At 48.6% G+C, this 27,592-nt stretch overlaps 2 protein-coding genes across 6 annotated transcripts in view; one reads left to right on the top strand and one right to left on the bottom strand.

The window, feature by feature from the left end:
• ORC3 (origin recognition complex subunit 3) overlaps positions 1-13,902 on the bottom strand; it is a 234,743-nt gene extending 220,841 nt beyond the window's left edge. For 2 of the 4 annotated variants that reach the window (XM_063916932.1, XM_063916929.1), the window contains exons 1-2: positions 13,817-13,902; positions 10,758-10,793 (exon numbers count right to left, since the gene is read on the bottom strand). In XM_063916932.1, the coding sequence (XP_063773002.1) occupies positions 10,758-10,781 (24 nt within the window). In that variant the 5' untranslated portion in view covers positions 10,782-10,793; positions 13,817-13,902. Of the gene's footprint in view, positions 1-10,757; positions 10,794-13,704; positions 13,780-13,816 lie in introns of those variants that run through there. The other 2 variants (XM_063916930.1, XM_063916931.1) reach the window with 2 other exon arrangements.
• Positions 13,903-14,050: 148 nt separating this feature from the next.
• The window catches only part of RARS2 (arginyl-tRNA synthetase 2, mitochondrial), a 133,182-nt gene continuing 119,640 nt past the window's right edge, over positions 14,051-27,592 (top strand). For both annotated transcript variants that reach the window (XR_010176011.1, XM_063916934.1), the window contains exon 1: positions 14,051-14,140. Coding sequence is in view for 1 of the 2 variants with exons in the window: in XM_063916934.1 (XP_063773004.1) it covers positions 14,105-14,140 (36 nt within the window). In the remaining variant the exon portion in view is untranslated. The remainder of the gene's footprint in view (positions 14,141-27,592) is intronic.

Here is a 27,592-nt window from a genome sequence, read left to right on the forward strand (position 1 = left end):
GAGAAAAGGATTTACCGGTAGGTATTAAAATCCTATTTTCTCATATGTCCTAGAGGATGCTGGGGTCCACTTCAGTACCATGGGGTTATACCAAAGCTCCAGTACGGGCGGGAGAGTGCGGATGAGCCTGCAGTACCGATTGACCAAACTTGAGGTCCTCATCGGCCAAGGTGTCAAACTTATAAAATTTAGCAAATGTCTTTGACCCTGACCAAGTAGCTGCTCGGCAAAGTTGTAAAGCCGAGACGCCCCGGGCAGCCGCCCAGGATGAGCCCACTTTCCTAGTAGAATGAGCCTTCACCGACTTCGGTACCGGCAAGCCTGCCGTAGAATGAGCGTGCTGAATTGTCCCTCTGATCCAGCGCGCAATAGTCTGCTTAGAAGCAGGACACCCAATCTTGCTGGGAGCATACAGGACAAACAGAGCCTCTGTTTTCCGTAATCGAGCTGTTCTTGCGACATAAATCTTCAAAGCTCTAACCACAGCTAGAGACTGTGACTCAGTGAAAGTGTCAGTAGCTACTGGCACCACAATAGGTTGGTTTATGTGGAAGGACGAAACCACCTTTGGAAGAAATTGTTGACGAGTTCTTAACTCTGCCCTATCTTCATGGAACATCAGGTAAGGGCTCTTGTGAGACAAGGCACCCAACTCAGACACCCGCCTTGTGGATGCCAAGGCCAAAAGCATCACCACTTTCCAAGTGAGAAACTTCAATTCTATCTCCAGTAGAGGTTCAAATCAATCTGATTGAAGGAACTGCAACACCACATTAAGGTCCCATGGTGCCACTGGAGGCACAAATGGAGGCTGGATGTGCAGAACCCCTTTCACGAACATCTGAACTTCTGGAAAAGGAGGCCAATTGTTTTTTAAAGAAAACTGATAAGGCCGAAATCTGGACCTTGATTGACCCCAATCTGAGGCCCGCATCCACACTAGCCTGCAGAAAATGGAGAAAACGTCCCAAGTGAAACTCTTCCGTAGGAGCCTTCTTGGACACATATTATCTCCAAATACGGTGGTAATGTTTAGACGTTACGCCTTTCCTGGCCTGAATAAGAGTGGGGATGTCTTCCTTGGGAATACCCTTTCGGGCTAGGATCCGACGCTCAACAGCCATGCCGTCAAACGTAGCCGCGGTAAGTCTTGATACACACACGGCCCCTGCTGTAGTAGGTCCTCTCGAGGAGGAAGAGGCAGAGGATCTTCTATGAGCAACTCCTGAAGATCTGGATACCAAACCCTCCTTGGCCAGTCTGGGGCAATGAAGATTGCTCAAACTCTTGTTATTATTATTTTGAGAACTTTTGGAATCAGTGGAAGTGGAGGGAAAACATATACCGAACGAAAAACCCACTTGGTCACCAATGCATCCACTGCTATTGCTTGAGGGTCTCTCGACCTGGAACAATATCTCTGAAGCTTCTTGTTTAGACGAGATGCCATCATGTCTACTTGAGGAACTCACCAAAGACTTGTCACCTCTGTGAAGACTTCTTGGTGGAGGCCCCACTCTCCTGGATGGAGATCGTGTCTGCTGAGGAAGTCTGCTTCCCAGTTGTCCACTCCCGGAAGGAAAATTGCTGACAGAGCTCTAACATGTCTTTCTGCCCAGAGGAGAATCCTTGTCACCTCTGCCATTGCCGCTCTGCTTTTCGTTCCGCCTTGCCCGTTTATGTACGCGACTGCTGTTACATTGTCCGACTGGATCTGCACGGGATCTTGAAGAAGATGTACCGCTTGTAGAAGGCCGTTGTAAATGGCTCTCAATTCCAGAACGTTTATGTGAAGGCAGGCTTCCTGACTTGACCATTTTCCTTGGAAGCTTTCCCCCTGTGTGACAGCTCCCCAGCCTCGGAGACTTGCATTCGTGGTTATTAGTACCCAGTCGTGAATCCCAAACCTGCGTCCCTCTAGTAGGTGAGAACTGTGTAGCCACCACAGGAGCTAAATCCTGGCTTTGGGGGACAGGATTATTTTCCGGTGCATGTGTAGGTGGGATACGGACCACTTGTCCAACAGGTCCCACTGGAATACTCTGGCATGAAATCGGCCAAACTGTATGACCTCGTAGGCCGCTACCATTTTCCCCAACAACCGAATGCATTGATAAATCGACACGCTTGTTGGTTTCAATATTTGTTTGACCATTTTCTGGATTTCCAGAGCCTTTTCCACTGGAAAAAATACTCTCCGTACTTCTGTGTCCAGAATCATCCCTAAAAAGAACAATCTTGTCATCGGTTCCAACTGCGACTTTGGAAAATTCATGATCCAACCGTGTTGTTGGAGTATTGACAGGGAGAGTGCGATGTTCTGCACCAACTGTTCCCTGGATCTCGCTTTTATCAGGAGATCGTCCATATAAGGAATTATATTGACTCCTTTTTAACGAAGGAGGACCATCATCTCCGCCATCACCTTGGTAAATACCCTCGGTGCCGTGGAGAGTCCGAACGGCAACGTCTGAAACTGTTAATGGCAATCCTGTATTGCGAATCTCAGATAAGCTTGGTGAGGAGGATAAATGGGAACATGCAAGTAAGCATCTTTTATGTCTACTGACACCATGAAGTCCCCCTCTTCCAGACTGGAAATCACTACCCTCAGAAATTCCATCTTGAACTTGAACCTTTTCAGGTAGAGATTCAGATTTTTCAGGTTTAAAATCGGTCTGACCGAGCCGTCCGGTTTCGGAACTACAAAGAGGCTTGAATAAAAAAACCTTCTCCTTACTGTGCCAAGGGTACCAGGACAATGACCTGATCCTGACATAATTTTTGAATTGCCGTTGTTACTGCCTCTCTTCCCGGAAGAGAAGCTGGCAAGGTCGCTTTGAAAAATCGGCATGGGGGGACGTTTTGAAACTCTAGTTTGTACCCATGGGACACTATTTGTAAGACCCATTGGTCCAGGTCAGATTGAATCCAGATTTGGCTAAAAAGTTTCAGACGTGCTCCCACCCGAGCGGACTCCAGCAAGGGAGCCGCAGCGTTATGCTGCAGATTTGGCAGAAGCAGGGGTGGACTTCTGCTCCTGCGATCCGGGAGACGCTGCGGATTTCATTCCTTTTCCCCTTCCCCTACCTGCAAAAAAGGGGGAACCTTTGGCCTTTTTGTATTTGTTGTGCTGAAAGGACTGTATGTGAGAGTGATGTGTCTTTTTCGCCGGTGTAGGAGCATAAGGCAAGAATGTCGTCTTACCTGCGGTAGCCGAGACTAACGCATCCAACCCATCACCAAACAAGGCCTCACCTTTATATGGGAGAGCCTCCATATATCTTTTGGAATCTGCATCAGCATTCCACTGGCGAATCCACAACGCCCTCCGAGCCGATACTGCAATGGTAGCGGTTCTTGATCCCAAGAAACCAATATATTTCATGGTTACTAGTACGTATGCAGCAGAGTCTTTGATATGACCTAACGTTAGGAGAATCTATTGTGTCAATGTCTAATGACAAGTTTTCTGACCACTTTTCAATAGCACTACTCACCCACTAACAGACAATGGTAGGCCTGAGTAGTGTCCCATTGGCCACATAAATAGATCACCTCACTCACTTGCGGTCTGTCGGCTCCTTAAGTGAAGCCATTCCAGGTGCAGGGAGAAACACCTTTTCTCTTTAATGACAGGGCCCTGTCTAAAATGCGGGGTGACTCCCACCTTTTTTGGAAAAAGGTAAGCTGCCTGAGGTGGAGGGAAAATTACATTACTTCTTTACTGAAGTAAACCCTCTCCTTGTGGTAAAAGAGGGGGCTTTGTAACTTCTAACATCTCCTTTATAGCTAAAACATGTTTTGAATGCTTTTTTGCTAACTACTACTTGTGCAAATTTGTATGTGACCCAGAAAGGTCCCTGTGGATGAAAGGCAGAATATTAAAAATCACATCTTCAACAGATTATTTTCATTTTCTGTATGAGATTCAGTCCAACCTCTTATTCACACTATCATGTAACCTTTTACCCAGTCAGGCTCTTGGTGTCATATTACACCTCTGTGTCCCTAACATGTCTCCACAGAGTTCCCTGCCACAGACATGTCACACACGTGCACAACCGCACCACAGACACTCCGGGACTTATAGGGGGGCAGACCCACAGTAAAATCTGTCAGAGGGACACAGATTTGATTTGCCAGTTCACAACCCAGCGCCAGTAACACAATGTCTGTGAACACAAAATGCCCACTGATACGTAGCGCTTTTATAATGTTAATCACACAATTATATAGCACCAAATTCACTGTGGCCCCCCCTGTTTTGCACCCTGATACTTGTTCAGTAGTGGAGGAGGACCAGCGTTGTCTCTGCAGCCTGAGGAGAGAGTGAGAATGGCGCTGAGCAGTGTGCTGGCTGACTGAGGAGGAAGCTCCACTCTTCAATGGTGTGTTTCTCCTCAGCTTTTATGAGGTAATTTTTTATACTGGCGGGGGTAGGACTGTGCCTCAGCAACTTATGCCCCTTATTTATGCCAGTTTCCATAGGTTTCATGCTGCCCAGGGTGTCCGCGCCCTGCAACCTGCAGTGCCTGTGTATGTGTGGGCAACATGGCGCGCTGCGCTAGCCGCGCGGTACCTTTAGCCGTCACTTTCTTGATTGAAGATCTGTCTTCTGACTTCTGGCTCTGTGAGGAGGTTGACGGCGTGCTGTGGGAGTGAGCATCTAGGCACGGCTAGCGTTCAGTTCCCTTCAGGAGCTAATGGTGTCCTGTCAGCCAGAAGCAGAGCCATAAAACTCTTTAGGAAGTTGGTTCCTACTTCTGCCCCCTCAGTCCCACGAAGCAGGGAGACTGTTGCCAGCAGTTCTCCCTGAAAATAAAAAACCTAACATAAGTCTTTTCAGAGAAACTCAGTAGATCCGCAGGAGGCATGGGCACGCTATAAGACTTTGAATGGGTGTGAACTGGCTCCTCCCTCTATGCCCCTCCTCCAGACCTCAGTTATAGGAACTGTGCCCAGAGGGGACGGACATTTCGAGGAAAAGGATTTTGTTAAACTAAGGGTGAGATACATACCAGCTCACACCACACCACACCGTACAACATGGCATTTAACTAAACCCAGTTAACAGTGTGAACCAAAACAGATAAGCAACAGTCTGACCCTTACCAACACAACCTTTGTGTAACACAAGCAATAACTATATACAATTACTGCAGATAGAGTCCGCACTGGGACGGGCGCCCAGCATCCTCTACGGACTAAAATCCTATTTTCTCCTTCGTCCTAGAGGATGCTGGGGACTCCAAAAGAACCATGGGGTTTATACCAAAGCTCCAAACCGGGCGGGAGAGTGCGGATGACTCTGCAGCACCGATTGAGCAAACATGAGGTCCTCATCAGCCAGGGTATCAAACTTGTAGAACTTTGCAAAAGTGTTTGACCCCGACCAAGTAGCTGCTCGGCAAAGCTGTAATGCCGAGACGCCTCGGGCAGCTGCCCAAGATGAGGCCACCTTCCTAGTGGAATGGGCCTTCACCGATTTCGGTAACGGCAATCCAGCCGTGGAATGAGCCTGCTGAATCGTATTACAGATCCAGCATGCAATAGTCTGCTTAGAAGCAGGAGCGCCAACCTTGATGGCCGCATACAGGACAAACAGCGCCTCTGTTTTCCTCACCCGAGCCGTTCTGGCTACATAAATTTTCAAAGCCCTGACCACATCTAGAGACTTTGGATCAGCCAAGGCTTCGGTAGCCACAGGCACCACAATAGGTTGGTTCATGTGAAATGAAGAAACCACCTTTGGTAGAAATTGTTGACGAGTTCTCAACTCCGCTCTATCCTCATGGAAAACGAGATAGGGGCTTTTGTTAGACAAAGTCGCCAATTCGGACACCCGCCTTGCGGATGCGAAGGCCAATAGCATGGTCACTTTCCAAGTGAGAAATTTCAACTCAACCTTTTGTAAAGGTTCAAACCAATGTGACGTAAGGAACTGTAACACCACGTTAAGGTCCCACGGTGCCACTGGGGGCACAAATAGAGGTTGGATGTGTAGTACGCCCTTCACGAAAGTCTGTACTTCTGGAAGTGAGGCTAATTCCTTTTGAAAGAAAATTGATAAGGCCGAAAACTGCACTTTAATGGAGCCTAACTTCAGGTCCGCATCCACACCTACTTGCAAAAAGTGGAGAAAACGCCCCAGCTAAAATTCTTCCGTAGGAGCCTGCTTGGATTCACACCAAGACACATATTTTCTCCAAATACGGTGATAATGCTTCGCCATTACCTCCTTTCTAGCTTTAAGTAGAGTGGGGATGACTTCCCTGGGAATACCCTTCCTAGCTAGGATTTGGCGTTCAACCGCCATGCCGTCAAACGCAACCGCGGTAAGTCCTGGAACACGCACGGCCCTTGCTGTAACAGATCCTCTCTTAGAGTAAGAGGTCAGGGATCTCTGGTGAGTAATTCCTGAAGATCCGGATACCAGGCACTCCGTGGCCAATCTGGAACAACGAGTATCGCCTGAACCCCTGTTCTTCTTATGATCCTTATCACCTTTGGAATGAGTGGAAGTGGAGGGAACACATAGACCGACCGAAACACCCACGGCGTCACTAGTGCGTCCACTGCTATTGCTTGAGAGTCCCTTGACCTGGAACAATATGTCTGAAGCTTCTTGTTGAGGCGAGACGCCATCATGTCTATTTGAGGAAGTCCCCAACGACTTGTCACTTCTGCAAAGACTTCTTGATGAAGACCCCACTCTCCTGGATGGAGATCGTGTCTGCTAAGGAAGTCTGCTTCCCAGTTGTCCACTCCTGGAATGAAGACCGCTGACAGAGCGCTTGCATGTTTTTCCGCCCAGTGAAGAATCTTGGTGGCCTTCGCCATCGCCGCTCTGCTCTTTGTTCTGCCCTGGCGGTTTATGTGCGCCACAGCTGTGATATTGTCCGACTGAGTCAGGACGGGTAGGCCGCGAAGAAGCTGTTCCGCCTGCCGCAGGCCGTTGTAGCTGGCCCTTAACTCCAGCACGTTTATGTGCAGACAAGCTTCCTGGCTTGACCATTTTCCCTGGAAATTTTGTCCCTGTGTGACTGCTCCCCAACCTCGGAGACTCGCGTCCGTGGTCACCAGAATCCAATCTTGGATGCCGAACCTGCGACCCTCTAGAAGGTGAGAACTTTGGAGCCACCACAGGAGAGAAACCCTGGCCCTGGGGGACAGACTTATCTTCCGGTGCATCTGCAGATGGGACCCTGACCACTTGTCCAGCAGGTCCCACTGAAACGTTCTTGCATGGAACCTGCCAAACGGAATTGCCTCGTAGGCCGCCACCATTTTCCCCAGCACTCGAGTGCAGTGATTAATTCACACTCTTGGCGGTTTCAGAAGTTCCTTGACCATGTTCTGGATTTTCTGAGCTTTTTCCAATGGGAGAAAGATCATCTGCCGTTCGGTGTCCAGAATCATACCCAAAAACGACAGCCGAGTTGTCGGAATCAACTGTGACTTTGGTAAATTTAGGAGCCAGCCATGCTGTTGCAGCACCTGCAGGGAGAGCGCAACGTTTTTTAGTAACAGCTCCTGTGATCTCGCCTTTATTAGGAGATCGTCCAAGTACGGGATAATTGTGACCCCTTGCTTGCGCAGGAGCACCCTCATTTCCGCTATCACCTTGGTGAAAATCCTTGGGGCCGTGGAAAGACCAAACGGCAACGTCTGAAATTGGTAGTGACAATCCTGAACAGCGAACCTCAGATACGCCTGATGAGGATATACGGGGACATGTAGGTAAGCATCCTTTATGTCGACTGACACCATAAAATCCCCGCCCCCCCCCCCCTCCTCCAGACTGGAGATTACCACTCGGAGAGATTCCATCTTGAATTTGAAACTTTTCAAATACACATTGAGGGAATTTAAGTTCAGAATCGGCCTGACTGAGCCATCTGACTTCGGGACCACAAACAGGCTTGAATAAAACTCTTCTCCCCGTTGTGACGGGGGTACCTCGACAATGACTCGCTGCTGACACAGCTTTTGTATTGCCGTACACACTACCTCTCTTTCCGGAAGAGAAGCTGGCAAGGCCGATTTGAAAAATTGGTGTGGGGGCACGTCTTGAAACTCCAGCTTGTATCCTTGGGTCACAATTTCCAGCACCCAAGGATCCAGGCCCGAGAGAACCCAGACCTGACTGAAGAGTTGAAGACGCGCTCCCACCGGTGCGGACTCCCGCAGGGGAGCCCCAGCGTCATGCAGTGGATTTGGCAGAAGCCGGGGAGGACTTCTGCTCCTGGGAGCCTGCCACAGCTGGCGATCTTTTTCCTCTTCCCTTGCTGCAAGGAAGGATGACCCACGTCCTTTCCGGAATTTCTGCAACCGAAAGGACTGCATCTGATATGGGGCGTTTTCTTTAGCTGTGGAGGAACAAAAGGCAGAAAAGAGGACTTACCCGCGGTAGCAGTAGAAACCAGGTCCGCAAAGCCTTAACCAAACAAAACTCCACCCTTATAGGGCAGAGCCTCCATAGCCTTCTTAGAATCAGCATCACCATTCCATTGATGAGTCCACAACGCCCTTCTAGCCGAGACTGCCATGGCATTGGCCCTTGATCCCAAAAGGCCAATATCTCTCGCCGTCTCCTTCAGATAGACTGCAGCGTCCCTGATATGACCCAGAGTCAAAAGCACGCTATCCCTATCCAGGGTGTCTATTTCCGATGACAAGTTATCTGCCACTTTTCAATCGCGTCACTCACCCACGCCGAAGCCACAGCCGGTCTGAGCAGCGTACCTGTAGTAACATAAATAGATTTGAAGGTAGCCTCCTTCCTACGATCAGCAGGATCCTTAAGGGTCGCCATTTCAGGAGACGGAAGCGCCACTTTCTTGGACAATCGCGCCAGAGCTTTGTCTACCGTGTTGTCTCCCACCCAACCCTATCCTGAGAAGGAAACGGGTATGCCATAGCAATTCTCCTGGGAATGTGCCACCTCTTGACTGGCGTTTCCCAGGCTTTTTCAAAAAGGGCATTCAGTTCATGAGAGGGAGGAAACGTTACCTCCGGTTTCTTCCCCTTATACATACAGACCCTTGTCTCAGGGACAGCGGGGTCTTCCGTGATATGTAACACGTCCTTTATCGCCACAATCATGTATTGAATACTCTTAGCCACCTTAGGATGCAACTTTGCATCATTATAGTCGACACTGGAATCGGAATCCGTGTCGGTATCAGTGTCAGCTATCTGGGTAAATGAACGTTTATGGGACCCCGAGGGGGCCTGAGTGAGTGGTACCACGTCTCCCATGGATTGTCTCCATGCTTGGTTCTGAGACTCAGATTTGTCTAACCTCTTATGCAACAAAGCCACACTGTTATTCAACACACTCCACATCTCAACCCAATCAGCAGTCGGCGGTGCCGACAGAGTCACTCCTTCATTCTATTCAGCTCTCACACTAACCTCCTCCTGGGAAGAGCATTCAGTTTCTGCCATGTCGACACCCACGTACCGACACCCCCAAACACACTGGGCTAAAGGGGACAGACCCACAGTAAGGCCTTTCAGAGAGACAAAGAAGGAGTTTGCCAGCTCACACCCAGCGCCCCACCGGTCTGAAAAAAGCACAATGCCCCAGACCTTAAAGCGCTTGTTTATATAAACAACCAACACCAATTTTATGTGCCCCCCTTGTTTTTAGCACCCTGTTACTTGTGACAGCAGTGAAGGGCCAGGAGCAGCGTCTCTGCAGCAAGCTGTGGAGAGAAAATGGCGCTGGTCAGATCTGAAGGATGGAGCCCCGCCCCCTACATGGCGCGATTCGGTCCCGCTTTAATTTTCACTGGCGGGGGTCTCCTAACAGTGCCTATGCACTAATACACTGTGCCAGTACCTTAAAATGAGGTTTATATTGCTGCCCAGGGTGCCCCCCCTGCTCCCTGCACCCATGTAGCGCCTGTGTGTGCGGGAGCACTGGCGCGCAGCGCGACCGCTACGCGGTACCTCAAAAAGACTGAAGTCTTCTGCTGCCTTCAGATGTCTTCTTTGCTTCGGTTACTCACCTGTCTTCAATCTTCTGGCTCTGTGAAGGGGACGGCGGCGTGGCTCCGTGAACGAGCAGCTAGGCGACCCAAGTGATCAGACCCTCTGGAGCTAATGGTGTACAGTAGCCTAAGAAGCAGAGCCTATCAACTCACAGAAGTAGGTCTGCTGTTGCCAGCAGTGCTCCCTGAAAATAATAAACCTAACAAAAGTCTTTTTAGAGAAACTCAGAGCTCCCCTGGAGTGTGACCAGTCTCCTCTGGGCACAGAATCTAACTGAGGTCTGGAGGAGGGGCATAGAGGGAGGAGCCAGTTCACACCCATTCAAAGTCTTCTAGTGTGCCCATGTCTCCTGCAGATCCCGTCTATACCCCATGGTCATTTTGGAGTCCCCAGCATCCTCTAGGACAGGCTTTCCCAACCACGGTCCTCAAGGCACACCAACAGTGCAGGTTTTAGTGATATCCATGCTGCAGCACAGATGGTTAAATCAAAATAACTGAGCTACTAATTAAGTCACCTGTGCTGAAGCCTGGCTATCACTAAAACCTGCACTGTTGGTGTGCCTTGAGGACCGTGGTTGGGAAAGCCTGCTCTAGGATGAAGGAGAAATACACAGATACAAAACTGCCCAGTATAGTAGGGCATGTGCTAGTCTCTAACAATTGCATACAGGCTGCACAAACTCACTTTTTCTTAAAAAGAACTTAAATACAAATATAAAAATAAACATTTTTGTATTCAGTTAAATCAATTACCTTAGAAACGGACGATGTGGCCATGTTGTTAGACACCTGCAAACAATTGGAAGACAAAGTAAAAAAAAAAAAAAAAAAAAAGTGTAGGCTCTCCAGGGGATATGTATCAAACCATCTAAAGAGAACAGTTAGAGACGTTGCCCATAGAACGTACTAGATAAATTATAGCTAGAAACTGATTGGATGCTATAGCCATAGGCAAATACTCAGCTTGTCCCATTTAATTGTAAATGTAAGTTTCCCTACTTTAATACCATATGCATTTTGTTTCTTTATTCCAATTTTTGTTCCTCTGACTTTTTACATCTGTTAATTGGTTCTTTGTATGAAATTCTCAATCATTGCTCTTTAAGACATGTTAGGTGACCAAGAGTACTATATGCCAGTGGTTCCCAAACTTTTTGGAATCACGGCACCCTATAGTATCAGAATTTTTTTCATGGCACTCCTAGTCCAGACATTTGTCATTGAGAAATTCAGAATAAAAAAATGAAATTAAAGTAAATTGTGTTTACTGTATATGTCATTCTTAGATTCACTTATGTGGTGAGGGACATGATTTGCTTCTGTTTGTCCACATATTTTATGATTGGCAACCACCAGCACTAATTTCTCCTATTACCATAAATAATTTGAATTTTTCCTGGACCACTAATCCAGGGCTCCCCTGCAGGTTCCCTGAAGCATCCCAGGGTGCCGCAGCAACACACTGTGGGAACCACTGCTATATTCCCTAATGTGTTTAGGATGATAGAATATGTTATAATATATTTTCTATAGGGGCAAGCAGATTATTTTTGCAACCAGGGCCCTCTGTTCTTTGTTAAATTGAAGATTTGCACTGTTATTCTATTTTTCCCCAAGCTGTGAAGTGCTGTCAAAGGGATCCCTCTCAGCTCACCGCACGTCACTGCGCATGCACAAATGGACTCCCGGGTCATAAGATTGGTACATCCCGCACTGAGGGGCAGATGTATTAAGCCAGGAGACGGCATAAGGAAGTGATTAACCAGTGATAAGTGCAAGGTGATAAACGCACCAGCCAGTCATCACCTGTTAATTTACATATTGTTAGCTGATTGGCTGGTGCGTTATCACCTTGCACTTATCACTGGTTTATCACATACTTATGCCTTCTCCAGGTTAATACATCTGCCCTGCGATGGACGGGGGCTCTAATTCGGCCCGGGCATTTGTGAGCACGCACGTCACAGGGGCGCGCCCCCGCGATGTACGGGAGCGCGTCGCGAGTCATGGGGGCGTGGACTCGTGGCACGCCCCCATTACCATTGTGACGCTTGCTGGTGGCGGGGGTGTGCCGCGAGTCCGGGGGCGTGGACTTGCTGCACGCCCCCATTTCCATGGAGACCGGTGGGGGCGGCTGAAGCAGAGAGACCGGATCGGCCCACCTGCCCTTCTGGCATGTGCCAGATGGCCAGTCCGGCCCTGCATCTGCACCATAGTGAGAAGCTGTGAATAGATGATGAGAGGGTGAGAGGCTGGAGGTTGCCCAGCAGTTCCCAGAGCGCTAGGCAAGCCCCCAGTGTGACAAGAAACAGAGGGGGCAGATGTATTAAGCTGGAGAAGTGATAAAGCAGTGATAAATGGAAGATGATAACGCACCAGCCAATCATTACAAGTTTGAATAATGACAGTTAGGAGCTGATTGCTGGTGCGTTATCACCTTCTACTTATCACTGCTTTATCATTTCTCCAGGTTTAATACATCTGCCCAAGGGTGCGACACACGGTCACACTCACCCACCCAAAACTTCATCCACCAGCGGATGGGTGTGGATCATTAGATCGACAGTGTCTGGGTCGACAATGTTTAGGTCGACCACTATACGTCGACAGGGTTGGAAGGTTGACAGGGTTTCTAGGTCGACATGCGGTAGGTCGACAGGTCAAAAGGTTAACATGAGTTGTTTTTTGTTGTCGTTCTCTTCGTAGTGACCGGGAACCCCAATTAGTGCACCATGTCCCCTCGCTTCGCTCGCCATGCTTCGGGCAAGGTGCCTCGTTCCGCTACCGCTTCGCTCGGCACAGATTACCGTTCCAATCGCAGTCCACGTGGATCGTTAAGTATGAAAAAGTTCAAAAAATAATTTATTTATTTTTTAAAACTCATGTCGACCTTTTGACCTGTCGAGCTAGTACAAGTCGACCTAGAAACCCTATCGACCTTCCAACCCTGTCGACCTAGTGACTGTTGACCTATAGTGGTCGACCTAGACAGTGTCGATCTTCAGACCGGATCCCCAGCGGATGTGGCCTCACTCACTTGAGATCATGTACCCTTTCATACGCACACGAGTTGTCCCGGGCCAGACAGAGGTATGTGGTCGCATGGATGGGTACAACTCTGCATGCAGGAAAATATACGCATTACTTCCATGCACACAATGCAGGAGCAATTACAGCCAACTTGCATTCAGCTCTACATGGGACACTGCATGTGTGGGAATACACTTGATTTACCGGCACACAGGATGCCGGCTGTCACTATACCGACAGCGGCATCCTGTCCGTTGGAATCGAGGCAGTGAGTCCCCGCTTGCAGGCTCGCTGCGCTCGCCACAGGTTATATTCCCACTCGGTTGGTGGCGTGCCGTGGACCCACCAACCAGGTGTAAATACCCTGTGTTTGTCGGGATTCCGGCTGGCGGCATTTCAATGGCTGATGGAATTCCGGGGTGTCTCCTGAACACCGGGATCCCGACAGCCAGTATATTAACTGTATCCCCATATTTATGTCACAGACTGCTAGGATAACAGGAACTCTATATGTATATAAATGTATAAAAAATAAATAAATGTATATAACATAACGCAAATATATTCAGCAATCACTATCACAAGTAAGATCCCTAAATCGCATGTGCATCACATCCACCACTGCATGCCAGGCATCATATATTACACATATCCAGAGCACTCATGTTACCGCATACTCGTGTCTGTATAGATCACAGGCGGCAGCACGGAAATACGGAACCGCTCAGGCCACTCCTATAACCGAGAGACCTGGGTAGCACATGCAGTAGCGCAGCTCTCACCGGCAGCAGCAGCGGTGCGGGGATCCCCCAGTTTCCCAACAGCGTCTCACACCGCCGTCACTTTCCCTCCAGAGGAGTCAGAGCAGCAGCGGAGGCCGGGATTGGCGGAGAGCGTGTTCCGGGGGCCGGCTGTGGCGGGTGACCGGAGACCCACGTGTGTCCGTGACATGCTGCTTCCTGTGTCCCTGCCGCTGGACGCTGGTGGTGTGTGTGTATATGTGTAGGTGCCGGTGTGTGCAAAGCAGTCCGTAGTCTCACAGCCCGCGCACTGCACCCTGCAGAGAGGACATGGCCTGTCATTTCAGGAGAGCCATAGCCGAGCAGGTACTGTGGGGTGTCCTTGTAGCTGGGCACAGCTCAGTAATGACAATAACAAGCAGACGTAGGGCTAGCGCTGTGTATATTGCAGTGTTATTTATTTATTTCTTTTTTTACTTGAAGATTTTATCATTAAACACTGATGATCCGGAATAAATAATCATAGTGATTGTAACTGCCTTTTTAAATATGTTGTTAATATAAAAATACAAGATTTACTAAACCAGTAAACAACTGTAGAGTGAAAGCAATAATGTGGCCCATATACTGTATGTGCAAGGCAGTAGCGTCCTTATACGTAGTGCACCCGCAGTAGAAGACGCGTCCTTATACGTAATGCCCCCCTAGTAGTAGTGTCCTTATAAGTAATGCCCCCACAGTAGTAGTAGCGACCTTACATGTAATGCCCCCCTCAGTAGTAGCGTCGTTATACGTAATGCCCTCCCCAGTAGTAGTAGCGTCCGTAAATGTAATGCCACCCCAGTAGTAACGTCCTTATACATAATGCCCCCGCCAGTAGTAGCGTCCATAATGCGCCTGCACACAGACATCTCACACACACCCCCACACCATACACACACATACAGTGGGGCAAAGAAATATTTGGACAGCCACCAATTGTGCAAGTTAACCCATTTAAAAAGATGAGAGGTCTAATTTCCATCATAGGTACACTTCAACTGTGAGAGTCAGAATCTGGAAAAAAAAAAAAAAAAAAACTAGGAAATCACATTGTATGATTTTTAAACAATTTATTTGTATATTCTCGCAGAAAATAAATATTTGGACAATCATAAAGTTTAACGCAACACTTAAGGCCCGTACACACTGGTCGATGTATCGGCCGTTCTCTTGAACGGCCGATACATCGCGGGACCGTCGGCCAGTGTGTACGGGCGATACGTCTGTGAACTCCGTCGTTCACAGACGTATCGCGTCGGCCGCGCAGCACAGCCGACAGCCAATATATCTAACGATATATTGGCACGTCGCTGTGTGTGTACACATGCTGCGGCGGCCGGCTGTGATTCACAGGTGAACTGGGCGGGCGCTCGGTTCATGACGTCAGTCCCCCGACGGATCGGGCTGTGTGTATGCACAGCACACTGCCCGATCCGTACATAGGCCCTCATTCCGAGTTGTTCGCTCGCAAGGCGATTTTAGCAGAGTTACACACGCTAAGCCGCCGCCTACTGGGAGTGAATCTTAGCTTCTTAAAATTGCGACCGATGTATTCGCAATATTGCGATTACTAACTACTTAGCAGTTTCAGAGTAGCTTCAGACTTACTCTGCCTGTGCGATCAGTTCAGTGCTTGTCGTTCCTGTTTGACGTCACAAACACACCCAGCGTTCGCCCAGGCACTCCCACCGTTTCTCCGGCCACTCCTGCGTTTTTTCCGGAAACGGTAGCGTTTTCAGCCACACGCCCCTGAAACGCCGTGTTTCCGCCCAGTAACACCCATTTCCTGTCAATCACATTACGATCGCCGGAGCGATGAAAAAGCCGTGAGTAAAATTACTTTCTACATAGCAAAGTTACTTGGCGCAGTCGCAGTGCGAACATTGCGCATGCGTACTAAGCGAATTTTCATTGCGATGCGATGAAAAATACCGAGCGAACAACTCGGAATGAGGGCCATAGATATATCTGCAGATCAATTGATCTGCAGATATATCTAATAGTGTGTACCCACCTTTATATAACCTTGGTTGGCAATTACAGAGGTCAAATGTTTCCTGTAGTTCTTGACCAGGTTTGCACACACTGTAGCAGGTATTTTGGCCCACTCTTCCATGCAGATCTTCTCTAGATCTTTCATGTTTTGGGGCTGTCGCCGGGCAACACAGACTTTCAACTCCCTCCACAGATTTTCTATTGGGTTGAGGTCTGGAGACTGGCTAGGCCACTCCAGGACCTTGAAATGCTTCTTACGGAGCCACTCCTTAGTTGCTCGGGCGGTGTGTTTGGGGTCATTGTCATGCTGGAAGACCCAGACACGTTCCATCTTCAATGCTCTTACTGAGGGAAGGAGGTTTTTGCCCAAAATCTCACGATACATGGCCCCATTCATCCTCTCCTTAATATGGATCAGTTGTCCTGTCCCCTTTGCAGAAAAGCAGCCCCAAAGCATGATGTTTCCACCCCCATGCTTCACAGTGGGTATGGTGTTCTTGGGATGCCATTCTGTTAGGGTCTCCTGCTCTGTGCTGCCACGTCGTCATGGCAACCGGGAGACAAGTGCTAGCGGAGTAACCTAAGCGTAGCTGATACTCCGGTTCGGGTCTTTTGCTGTGCAGTGGTTACAGGCTCTGTGCACGGCAGTCTTCCAGGACTTCATGAACGATGTGCTCAGGGAATATTTGGATAGATTCTTAGTTGTATACTTAGATGACATCCTAATCTTCTCCCATTCCCTGGAGGAACATCGGAAGCATGTACGCTTAGTCCTCCAGAAACTCAGAGACCACCGGCTTGGGGCGAAGCTGGAGAAGTGCGAATTTGAAGTTCAGCAAATCGCATTTCTAGGATATATTATCTCCCCAGAAGGTTTCCAAATGGAGGGTTCCAAGGTACAGGCAGTCCTGGATTGCGTGCAGCCCACTAGTTTGAAGGCGCTTCAGCGTTTTCTGGGCTTTGCGAATTTTTATAGACGATTTATCGCTGGATTTTCGTCTATAGTGGCGCCCTTGGTGGCACTCACTAAGAAAGGGGCGGATGTTGCTCACTGGTCTTGTGAGGCCAAAGCGGCTTTTGCCCGTCTCAAAAGGGCATTTGTCTCGGCCAAGGTGCTGCGACACCCAGATCCAGAGCGTCCTTTTGTGGTGGAGGTGGATGCCTCTGAGATGGGTATTGGGGCAGTGCTCTCTCAGATGGGGGTGTCTGATAATCGCCTTCATCCCTGTGCTTACTTTTCCCGTAAATTTTCGCCTGCCGAGATGAATTATGACGTGGGTAACCGGGAATTGTTGGCTATTAAGGATGCACTCGAGGAGTGGAGACACTGGCTTGAGGGGGCTAAGTTTGTGGTCTCAATTCTCACCGACCATAAGAATTTGGCATCTTTAGAGTCAGCGAAGCGCCTCAATGCCAGGCAGGCACGATGGGCTTTGTTTTTTGCTCTCTTTAATTTTTTGATAACATATCGCCCTGGGTCAAAAAACATCAAGGCTGATGCGCTCTCGCGGAGTTTTGCTCCAATCCAGGAGACCACCGAGGAGCCATTGCCCATTGTGTCCCCATCATATATTAAAGTGGGCATTACCCAGGACCTCTTGTCATTAGTCCTTAGAGCACAGGAGCAGGCTCCTCCAGACCTTCCGGTAGGTCTTTTGTTTGTGCCTCCTAGGTTAAGACAGCGAGTGTTCCTGGAATTCCATGCCAAGAAGTCGGCAGGTCACCCGGGTATTGCCAGAACTCGGGAGTTGCTATCTAGGGCGGTGTGGTGGCCCTCGGTGGCTAGGGATGTGGATCAGTGGGTTCGGGCATGTGACATCTGTGCCCGAAATAAGACTCCTAGAGGGGTTCCTGTTGGCCCATTACATCCACTCTCTATTCCATCTAAGCCATGGACCCACATTTCAATGGATTTTGTGGTGGACTTGCCCAAATCCTCGGGGATGACAACCATCTGGGTTGTCGTTGACAGGTTTTCGAAGATGGCGCACTTCGTTCCATTGGTTGGGCTGCCATCGGCCAGACGCCTGTCTGAATTATTTATGCAGCATGTTGTGCGCCTCCACGGGTTGCCACTTGATGTGGTCTCTGACCGCGGATCCCAGTTTGTGGCCAAATTCTGGAGGGCATTTTGTTCCGATCTCCAGATTTCTGTCAGCTTGTCGTCAGGCTACCATCCGCAGTCTAATGGGCAGACTGAAAGGGTGAACCAGTCCTTGGAGCAGTTCCTCAGGTGTTATGTCTCCAAGTGTCAGACTGACTGGGTGGCTCATCTGTCCATGGCGGAGTTTGCCTATAACAACGTGGCTCACTCTGCTACAGGGATCTCTCCCTTCCTTTGTGTGTATGGGCATCATCCTAAGGCCAATTCTTTTGACCCCCTGGACTCCACGCCTGGTGGTTCCTCTGTGGTTTCGGTCCTTAGAGGTATTTAGAGGAAAGTGAAGAAAGCCCTTGTGTCTGTGTCATTAGTGACCAAAAGGGTTTTTGATAAGCGGAAAAGACCCTGCAGCTTCAAATTAGGAGACTTCGTCTGGTTGTCTACCAAGAATTTGAAGTTGAGACAGCCATCTCATAAGTTAGGCCCCCGGTTCATCGGTCCTTATAAGATCACTAGGGTTATCAATCCGGTGGCATTTCAGTTAGATCTACCCCGTTCTTTGGGTATCTATAAAACATTTCATTGTTCCCTTTTTAAAACGGGCGATTAGTAATCCTTCTTCCAGTGGAAGACCTTCCCCTCCTCTGATACGTGGCCAGAGGGAGTTTGTTGTTGAAAGGATTCTTGACTCCAAGATGGTTCGGGGTCGGCTGTCATTTTTGGTGCACTGGAAGGGGTATGGCCCGGAGGAGCGGTTGTGGGTGCGCAGTTGTGATCTTCATGCCCCCAGACTGTTACGCTCTTTCTTCTCGCAGTTCCCCGATAAACCCGGTGGTAGGGGTTCTTTGACCCCTCGTCAGAGGGGGGGTACTGTTAGGGTCTCCTGCTCTGTGCTGCCACGTCGTCATGGCAACCGGGAGACAAGTGCTAGCGGAGTAACCTGAGCGTAGCTGATACTCCGGTTCGGGTCTTTTGCTGTGCAGTGGTTACAGGCTCTCTGCACGGCAGGGGATCCGGTGCTGGTTTTTGTGCTCACAGTCTGTGAGGTCTGAGTGGGGCGTGGACAGCACCTGCTATATAAACCCTCTTCTCTGGTTAGGCAGATGCTGCTGAATCTTTGTTGGTTAGTCAGTTCCTGAAAGCTAGCTAGTACTGTGCAAACTTTGTATTTGTCTGTTGCTTACTGCAAATAGGCCTTGGGATTTGGTATTACACTCTGCCAATCCAGACCTAGCAGTAAGACTGGAGTCAGTCGTTTAACCTGCTGGGGTTCTTTTGCTACTCTGTGAACCTAGCGAGTTTGCGGCTGTATTCTCAGACTTGCCTGCCAAAATCCTTTCTCACTGTGCTAGGTGCTCAGGTGTCAGTTTAGTGGCAGTAAGCTGAACCAGTGCACTGCAAGTGAGGACTAGGATTGTGGAGACTCTCCTTGTGTCTGTTATTCCATCTCTGACCAAGGAGTTTACTGCCACACCCGTTGGTAACCCTTTAGGGTTTTGCTGTTGCCCTTAGCAACAGCATTTCGGGTTCTCTACGTATTAAATCACTACATCTCGCTTCTTTCCATCTGAGCCTTCCTAATACTAGGGAGACACCCAGTTTCTTAGCCTTTGGGCTTCTCTGTTCACTTTGTGTTTATTTTGTTACCCTATCACCTTCTGTGTATGTAATGTCATATTCCCCAGTCTGTCTGTGAGTTCATTTGTTTTGCATCCCTCACCGTTCAGACACCAGTACATTCCTGCTGGCACTGGTGTGCAAACACATTCATCATTCTTCTCCCTCCAAACACGGCGAGTGGAGTTTATACCAAAAAGATTGATTTTGCTCTCATCTGACCACATAACATTCTCCCAATCCTCCTCTGGATCATCCAGATGGTCACTGGCAAACTTTAGACGGGCCTGGACATGTGCTGGCTTAAGCAGGGGACCTTTCGGGCGCTGCAGGATTTCAATCCATGAAGACGTAGTGTGTTACTAATTGTAACCTTTGTGACTGTGGTCCCAGCTCTCTTGAGGTCATTGACCAGGTCCCCCCGTGTAGTTCTGGGCTGATTACTCACCGTTCTCAAGATCATTGATACCCCACGAGGTGATATCTTGCATGGAGCCCCAGGTCGAGGGAGATTGTCAGTGATCTTGTATTTCTTCCATTTTTTAATAATTGCGCCAACAGTTGATCTCTTCTCACCAAGCTGCTTACCTATTGTCGAGTAGCTCGTCCCAGCCTTGTGCAGATCTACAATTTTGTCCCTGGTGTCCTTAGACAGCTCTCTGGTCTTGGCCATGGTGGAGAGGTAGCAGTCTGACTGTTTGAGGGTGTGGACAGGTGTCTTTTATACAGATAACCAATTCAAACAGGTGCCATTAATACAGGTAACGAGTGGAGGATAGAAGAGCTTCTTAAAAAGAAGTAACGGGTCTGTGAGAGCCAGAAATCTTGCTGCTTGGCAGGTGTCCAAATATTTATTTTCTACAAGAATATACAAGTAAATTGTTTAAAAATCATCCAATGTGATTTCCTGGGTTTATTTTTCTGTCTCTCACAGGTGAAGTGTACCTATGATGGAATTTACATACCTCTCTCATCTTTTTAAGTGTGTCAACTTGCACAATCGGTGGCTGTCCAAATACTTTTTTGCCCCACTGTACATACATACATTTCTCTCTCACCCTCCACTTATCTAAGTCTGGCTGGTTGCCACTGTAATTACTCTCCAGTCTCCCTCTGTACAGCATCCAGGTCTGTGTAGCTCTGCCCCATTCCGTCCCGTGTAGCACCGCCCCTTCTGTCCCGTGTAGCTCGGCCACCTCCTCTGATCCGTACACAGCGCTGTCACACAGGGGAGGGGAGGAGGCTTTTCATGCTGTCGCTGCCAGTGCCTGTCATACAGTGACAGGCACAGCAGCTAGCAGCAGGGGGGACATCACGGCGCAGCAGCAGGGAAGGGATGCAGAGCAGGGAGAGCGCCTCTCCGTCCCAGCGCCTCCCTGCACTGCATCCCTTCGCTGAGCGGGTAGCGCCGGGCCTGTGTAGGTGTATGTTTTTTTTCTTTTTAGCCATGCACCTATATTTACCTACAGTATACCCCTTTTACACCAAAATCCCTGGTCCGACTCCAACCTGGTTCATACCTGGGACAGACCCCACTTATACCCATTTTCTACTGACCTGAAAATCCCTGGTTATTGCACGTGAATACGAATCAACCCGGAATTTTTGTCAGTGGAAACTACTCAACCTCCAGTGACTACGGGAATCCAACCCATCTTGCTTGTATGTAACCTGGGTCGATCCAACCTGGGACTTATTTACAACATAGGAAAGCCAGCAATTTCATTTCCATGTGCCGGTGCTGCACCTGTGTGCAGTGACGTCTACAAGACGGGAATAAGCAGGGTCTCAGCCAGGTCGCATCCAGGTTGGACCAGTGTCCAAAATCCCAGGTGGGACCAGGCTTTTTAATCTGAAAGGGGTATCATACAACTGCTCTGACCTGGATTATTCCTGGGTCAGCCCCGTTTACACTGCACACGGGGCATCTCCAAGCGCTGGGGATCTGGCTCTCCCTATGCTGTAAATGTGACCCGTGTACTTCCATAGTCCTACCCTGCTCGCTTCCCAGGTTGGATCCCAGGTCACTAGACCAGAGTTATTTTTCAGGGATCCTTTCACACTGAGCCGAAACCTGGCAATAACACATATTATTTCGGCAGTGTGTAAGGGGTATAGTTCTCCTGGAAGTGATGAGATACAGGGGCAAATTCAGTAAGAATTGCAAGTAGCGATTCGTACAGAATTTTGCTGAGGCGGTGTGGGCGCATGCGCAGCGGGCCCTACTGCGCCCGCATTTTCTGTGGAGGGCCGCAGAAAATGCGATCGTTCCTGGGGGGGGGGGGGGGGGCGGCAAGGCTCTGTTTTCTGTGAGGAAACAGCGCGTTGGGGGAGCGTGCCAGCCGAAACGGTGGGCTGGTACGAGTGAACGGGGCGTGTCTGGGGTGCGGTCGCGGCAGCAGCGTAATGTCACACGCAGCCGCTGCGACAGGAAAAATGGCGCCGGGACTCCTGCGGCTGCAGCTAAGCTGCGCCGGCAGGAGTCATCCTTAATTTCTGCTAACAAGCAGAAATTGCGAAGCGAACGCAATTTCTGCTTGTAGCAGGGGAGGAGGCGCTGGTCAGCATGCTGGGCGGCCCCCAGCATGCGTGCTAAAGGTTAGCAAATTCTGCTGATTAGCAGAATTTGCTAACCTTACTGAATTGGCCCCACAGACCAGACTTTGCTAGAAGCACCAAAGCAGAGAGCGACACCCCAGACAGGAAAGAGGAACTGCACAGATTTTCAAAGGTGCACACTTATACACATATATATATATATATACAGTCTCACACATTCATTTATATATATATATATATATATATATAGCAAAATCCCGCAGTACTCAGTAACAAAATTACATCTCAAGCGTCAGTTAACTGCAACATTTCAAAGTTTTATTTACTTCGTCATCAGGCACAATAAATGTTACAAAACACACTCAGCTTATACACCAGGCCTGGCCAACCTGTGGCTCTCCAGCTGTTGTGAAACTACAAGTCCCAGCATGCCCTGCCACAGTTTTGTTATTAGGGAATGCTAGAACTGTAGCAGGGCATGATGGGACTTGTAGTTTCACAACAGCTGGAGAGCCACAGGTTGGCCAGGCCTGTTGTACACTGTTAGCCCCTGTGATGGCTGCATCCAGAAGTGGAGGGACGGCGCCCAGAAGGTGACGGCATCCTACTCCGTCCGTTACCATGTTCACCAGCTTAACAAACATAAAAACAGTTTAGGCTGAATGTACATTCAAATGAGCATACACATGATACACAATAATGTTGCAATACACAGAAACAATGTTGCTGAGTAGCTGTAACAAATGCAATCTAATAGCTACACTGAATAATACAAATAACATTTAGTAGCATGGAGAATGTCCATAGTAGACATGGGAGTAGGACATGATAAAAAGAATTCATATATATGATATATACAGTGTGTGTGTGTGTGTATATGTATGTATGTGTATATATATATATATATATATATATATATATATGTGCGTGTATGTATATACTGTATATATACGTACGATAGACAGAAACTGCGGCACTCGGAGTCAAGTACAGGTCAATGTGTAGTAAAAAAAAATCACAGCATCATTTTTCAATACACTTTGACCTGTACCAGACTCAGAGTGCTACAGTGTCTGTCTGCATTGCATTCACCTCACTGAGGACATTGGGGTGCATTGTTAACCAGTGGAGTGCTGGGCTGTTTCTATCGTGTGTGTGTGTGTGTATGTATGTGTGTGTATATATATATATATATAATGTGTAGTGTCAAGTGGTAAATCAGCTGCGCCTTAGACAGTAATTTAAAATGCGTACCAGACACATAAGGAATATTCGCTTTTCATAATTTACTTTATATCGACAGTCTCCCTCTATCCTCGCCTCCTCCTCTCATATCCATCCGGATATTTACAGGGTATTCCGTGTATGCAAGCAATGGAGGACAGTGGATCAATAATAAGATAAAGTGATACTGTGCTTAAAGTGCAAGTATGTGCAAAAAACATGCAATAAAGTGCTATTGTGCTAAACTGTGCCGGAATGGTTCTGAGAGGACACAGTTCAGAACCATTCTGGCACAGTTTAGCACAATAGCACTTTATTGCACGTTTTTTGCACATACTTGCACTTTAAGCACAGTATCACTTTATCCTATTATTGATCCACTGTCCTCCATTCCTTGCATACACACGGAATACCTTGTAAATATCCGGACGGATATGAGAGGAGGAGGCGAGGATAGAGGGAGACTGTCGATATAAAGGAAATTTTGAAAAGCGAATATTCCTTATGTGTCTGGTACGCATATTAAATTACTGTGTAAGGATATCTTGCCAATGTCACTTTAGAACACTGAAGGCGCAGCTGATTTACCACTTGACACTATTTACAATACTGTTCCATTGGAAATTGGACTATTTTGAAATCTGGCTGCGGCCACATCAGAAATTTTGGAGTGTTCATATGTCTGACTAGCCTAAGGCTAGGGACTTTTTACTGATGTATTCATTTATTTGATTATAATTTGGTTGTAAGGCATTTTAGAGTTCTCTGAATATTTAAGGGTTAGCGCTACCTGCACCACACATACACAATGTGTGTGTGTGTGTATATATATATATTCATATTCCTCTTACGTCCTAGAGGATGCTGGGGGCTCCGTAAGGACCATGGGGTATAGACGGGCTCCGCAGGAGATAGGGCACCTAAAAAGAACTTTGACTATGGGTGTGCACTGGCTCCTCCCTCTATGCCCCTCCACCAGACCTCAGTTAGATCTTGTGCCCAGAGGAGAATGGGTGCACTGCAGAGAGCTCTCCAGAGTTTTCTGTGGGAAAAATTATTTTGTTAGGTTTTTTATTTTCAGGGAGTCCTGTTGGCAACAGGCTCCCTGCATCGTGGGACCAAGCAGAGCTGGCTTGTCAAGTTGGGCACTGCTTCTAAGGCTACTGGACACCATTAGCTCCAGAGGGAGTCGGAACACAGGTGTCACCTGGGGTTCGTCCCGGAGCCGCGCCGCCGTCCTCCTCACAGATGCCGAAGATAGAAGCCGGATGAGAAGACAGAAGACATCTTAGGCGGCAGAAGACATCAGATCTTCATGAGGTAAGGCGTGCAGCGGTAAGCTGCGCGCCATTGCTCCCAGTCTCACACACACTGAGCAGCACTGAAGGGTGCAGGGCGCAGGGGGGGGGGGGGCGCCCTGGGCAGCAATAAACCTCACACTTTGGCCAAATACAGTTTGATTAGGCTGCGGAGGCAGTATATCTATGATCCCCCGCCATTTTATTGAAAAATCACTGGGACCGAAGCCCGCCATCGGGTGGGCGGGGCTTGATCCTCAGCACTAACCAGCGCCATTTTCTCCACAGAAGCTGCATGAGGAAAACGCTGGCTCCCTGGTCTCTCCCCTGCTGAACTTCACAGGCTGGAAAAAAGAGGAGGGGGGCACATTAGCGACGCAGTGAGTGGGAATTGGCTTATTATATATAAAAAAGCGCTATCTGGACATATTTTTTCCAGTGTTTTTAAGCGCTGGTGTGTGCTGGCATACTCTCTCTCTGTCTCTCCTTAGGACCTGGTTGGGGTTTTGTCCCCTTATAGGTTAATCCCTGTGTGTGTGGGGTGTCGGTACGTGTGTGTCGACATGTCTGAGGCGGAAGGCTTCTCCAAGGAGGAGGTGGAGCAAATGAGTGGTGTGTCCCCGTCGGTTGTGCCGACTCCAGATTGGATGGACATGGGGCATATGTTGAATGCAAGTGTGGCATCTTTACATAAAAGGCTTGATAAGGCTGATTTAGGGGCGACATCAGGGGGTCAATCCTCGGATTGGACCGACTCACAGGGCCCGTCGGGGTCTCAAAAGCGTCCCTTAACACAAAACACTACTACCAACACGGATTCTGATTCCAGTGTCGACTATGACGAAGTAAAATTGCACCCTAGGGTGACTAAAACCATTCAGTGTATGATTGTGGCAATAAGGGATGTGTTGCATATTGTGGATGAACCCTCGGTCCTCGACACAAGGGTACACATGTTTAAGGAAAAGAAACAGATTATTAACTTTCCCACATCTCATGAATTAAATGAATTCTTTGGAAAAGCTTGGGAGACTCCGGATAAGAGACCGCAGATCCCCAAAAGAATTTATAGGGCATACCCTTTCCCTAAGCAGGACAGGGAGATTTGGGAATCACCCCCCCCCCCCCCACTGTGGACAAGGCCCTGACGCGCTTGTCCAAGAAAGTGGCACTACCGTCTCCTGACACAGCGGCCCTTAAGGACCCTGCAGATCGCAGGCAAGAAACTACCTTAAAGTGTATTTATTCTCATACGGGTGCTGTGCTAAGACCGACAATTGCGTCGGCATGGGTGTGTAGCGCGATTGCAGCTTGGCCAGATGAGCTGACAGATCAATTTGATAATATGGATAAGGATACTATATTCCTAACTCTAGCCCATATTAAAGACGCAGTCTTATTTATGAGGGATGCTCAAAGGGACATTGGATTGCTAGCTTCTAGGGCCAATGCCATGTCTGTCTCAGCGAGAAGATCCTTATGGACTCGCCAATGGACGGGTGATGCGGATTCCAAAAAACATATGGAAGTACTACCCTATAAGGGGGATGTATTGTTTGGGGATGGGCTGACTGACCTGGTTTCCACAGCTACAGCAGGTAAATCAAATTTTTTACCATATATTCCCCAACAGCAAAAGAAAGTAACACCCTATCAGATGCAGTCCTTTCGGTCGCACAAGTCCAAAAGAGGTCGGGGATCCTCTTTCCTCGCCAGAGGTAAGGGCAGAGGCAAGAGAGCACCTGCTTCGGCAGGTGCCCAGGAACAAAAGTCCTCCCCGGCTGCTCCAAAACCCACAGCATGACGCTGGGGCTCCCCTGAGGGAGTCCGCACCGGTGGGGGCACGTCTTCGACTTTTCAGTCAGGCCTGGGTCAGTTCGGACCTGAATCCCTGGGTGTTGGAAATAGTTTCCCAGGGTTACAAATTGGAATTCGAGGAGGTGCCCCCGCGTCGATTTTTCAAATCGGCCCTACCAGCTTCCACATCGGAAAGGGATATAGTGTTAGCTGCAATTCAAACGCTGTGTATATAGCAAGTGATAATCAAGGTTCCCTTGCACCAGCAGGGAAGAGGTTACTACTCAACCCTATTTGTGGTCCCGAAACCGGACGGTTCGGTCAGACCTATTTTGAATCTGAAATCCCTAAACCTGTACATAAAAAGATTCAAATTCAAAATGGAATCTCTCAGAGCGATAATAGCCAACATGGAGGAGGGGGAGTTTATGGTGTCTCTGGACATAAAGGATGCGTACCATCATGTCCCCATATATGCCCCCCATCAGGAATACCTGAGATTCGCTGTACAGGATTGTCATTACCAATTTCAGACGTTGCCGTTTGGACTCTCCACGGCCCCGAGGATTTTCACCAAGATAATGGCGGAAATGATGGTGGTCCTGCGCAAGCATGGAGTCACAATTATCCCATACTTGGACGATCTCCTGATAAAAGCGAGATCAAGGGAGAAATTGCTGAGCAGTGTGGCGCTCTCGCTGAGAGTGCTCCAGGAACACGGTTGGATTCTAAATCTACCAAAGTTACAGTTGATTCCGACAACTCGACTACCGTTCCTAGGTATGATACTGGATACGGAACAAATGAAGGTCTTCCTCCCAATAGAGAAAGCCCAGGACATCCAGAACATGGTCAGAGACCTGCTAAAACCGAAAGGGGTGTCAGTTCACCAATGCACTCGAGTTCTGGGGAAAATGGTGGCGGCCTACGAGGCCATTCCCTTCGGAAGGTTCCATGCAAGGACTTTTCAATGGGACCTTCTGGACAAGTGGTCCGGGTCCCATCTGCACTTACATCGGAAAATAACTCTGTCCCCAGGGACCAGAGTGTCCCTCCTGTGGTGGTTGCAAAGTGCTCACCTCCTGGACGGTCGCAGGTTCGGAATTCAGAATTGGATCCTGGTTACCACGGACGCGAGCCTCCGAGAATGGGGAGCGGTCACACAGGGAAAACAATTTCAGGGTC

This window comes from Pseudophryne corroboree, chromosome 4 (assembly GCF_028390025.1).
Source record: "Pseudophryne corroboree isolate aPseCor3 chromosome 4, aPseCor3.hap2, whole genome shotgun sequence".
Lineage (NCBI taxonomy): Eukaryota > Metazoa > Chordata > Amphibia > Anura > Myobatrachidae > Pseudophryne > Pseudophryne corroboree.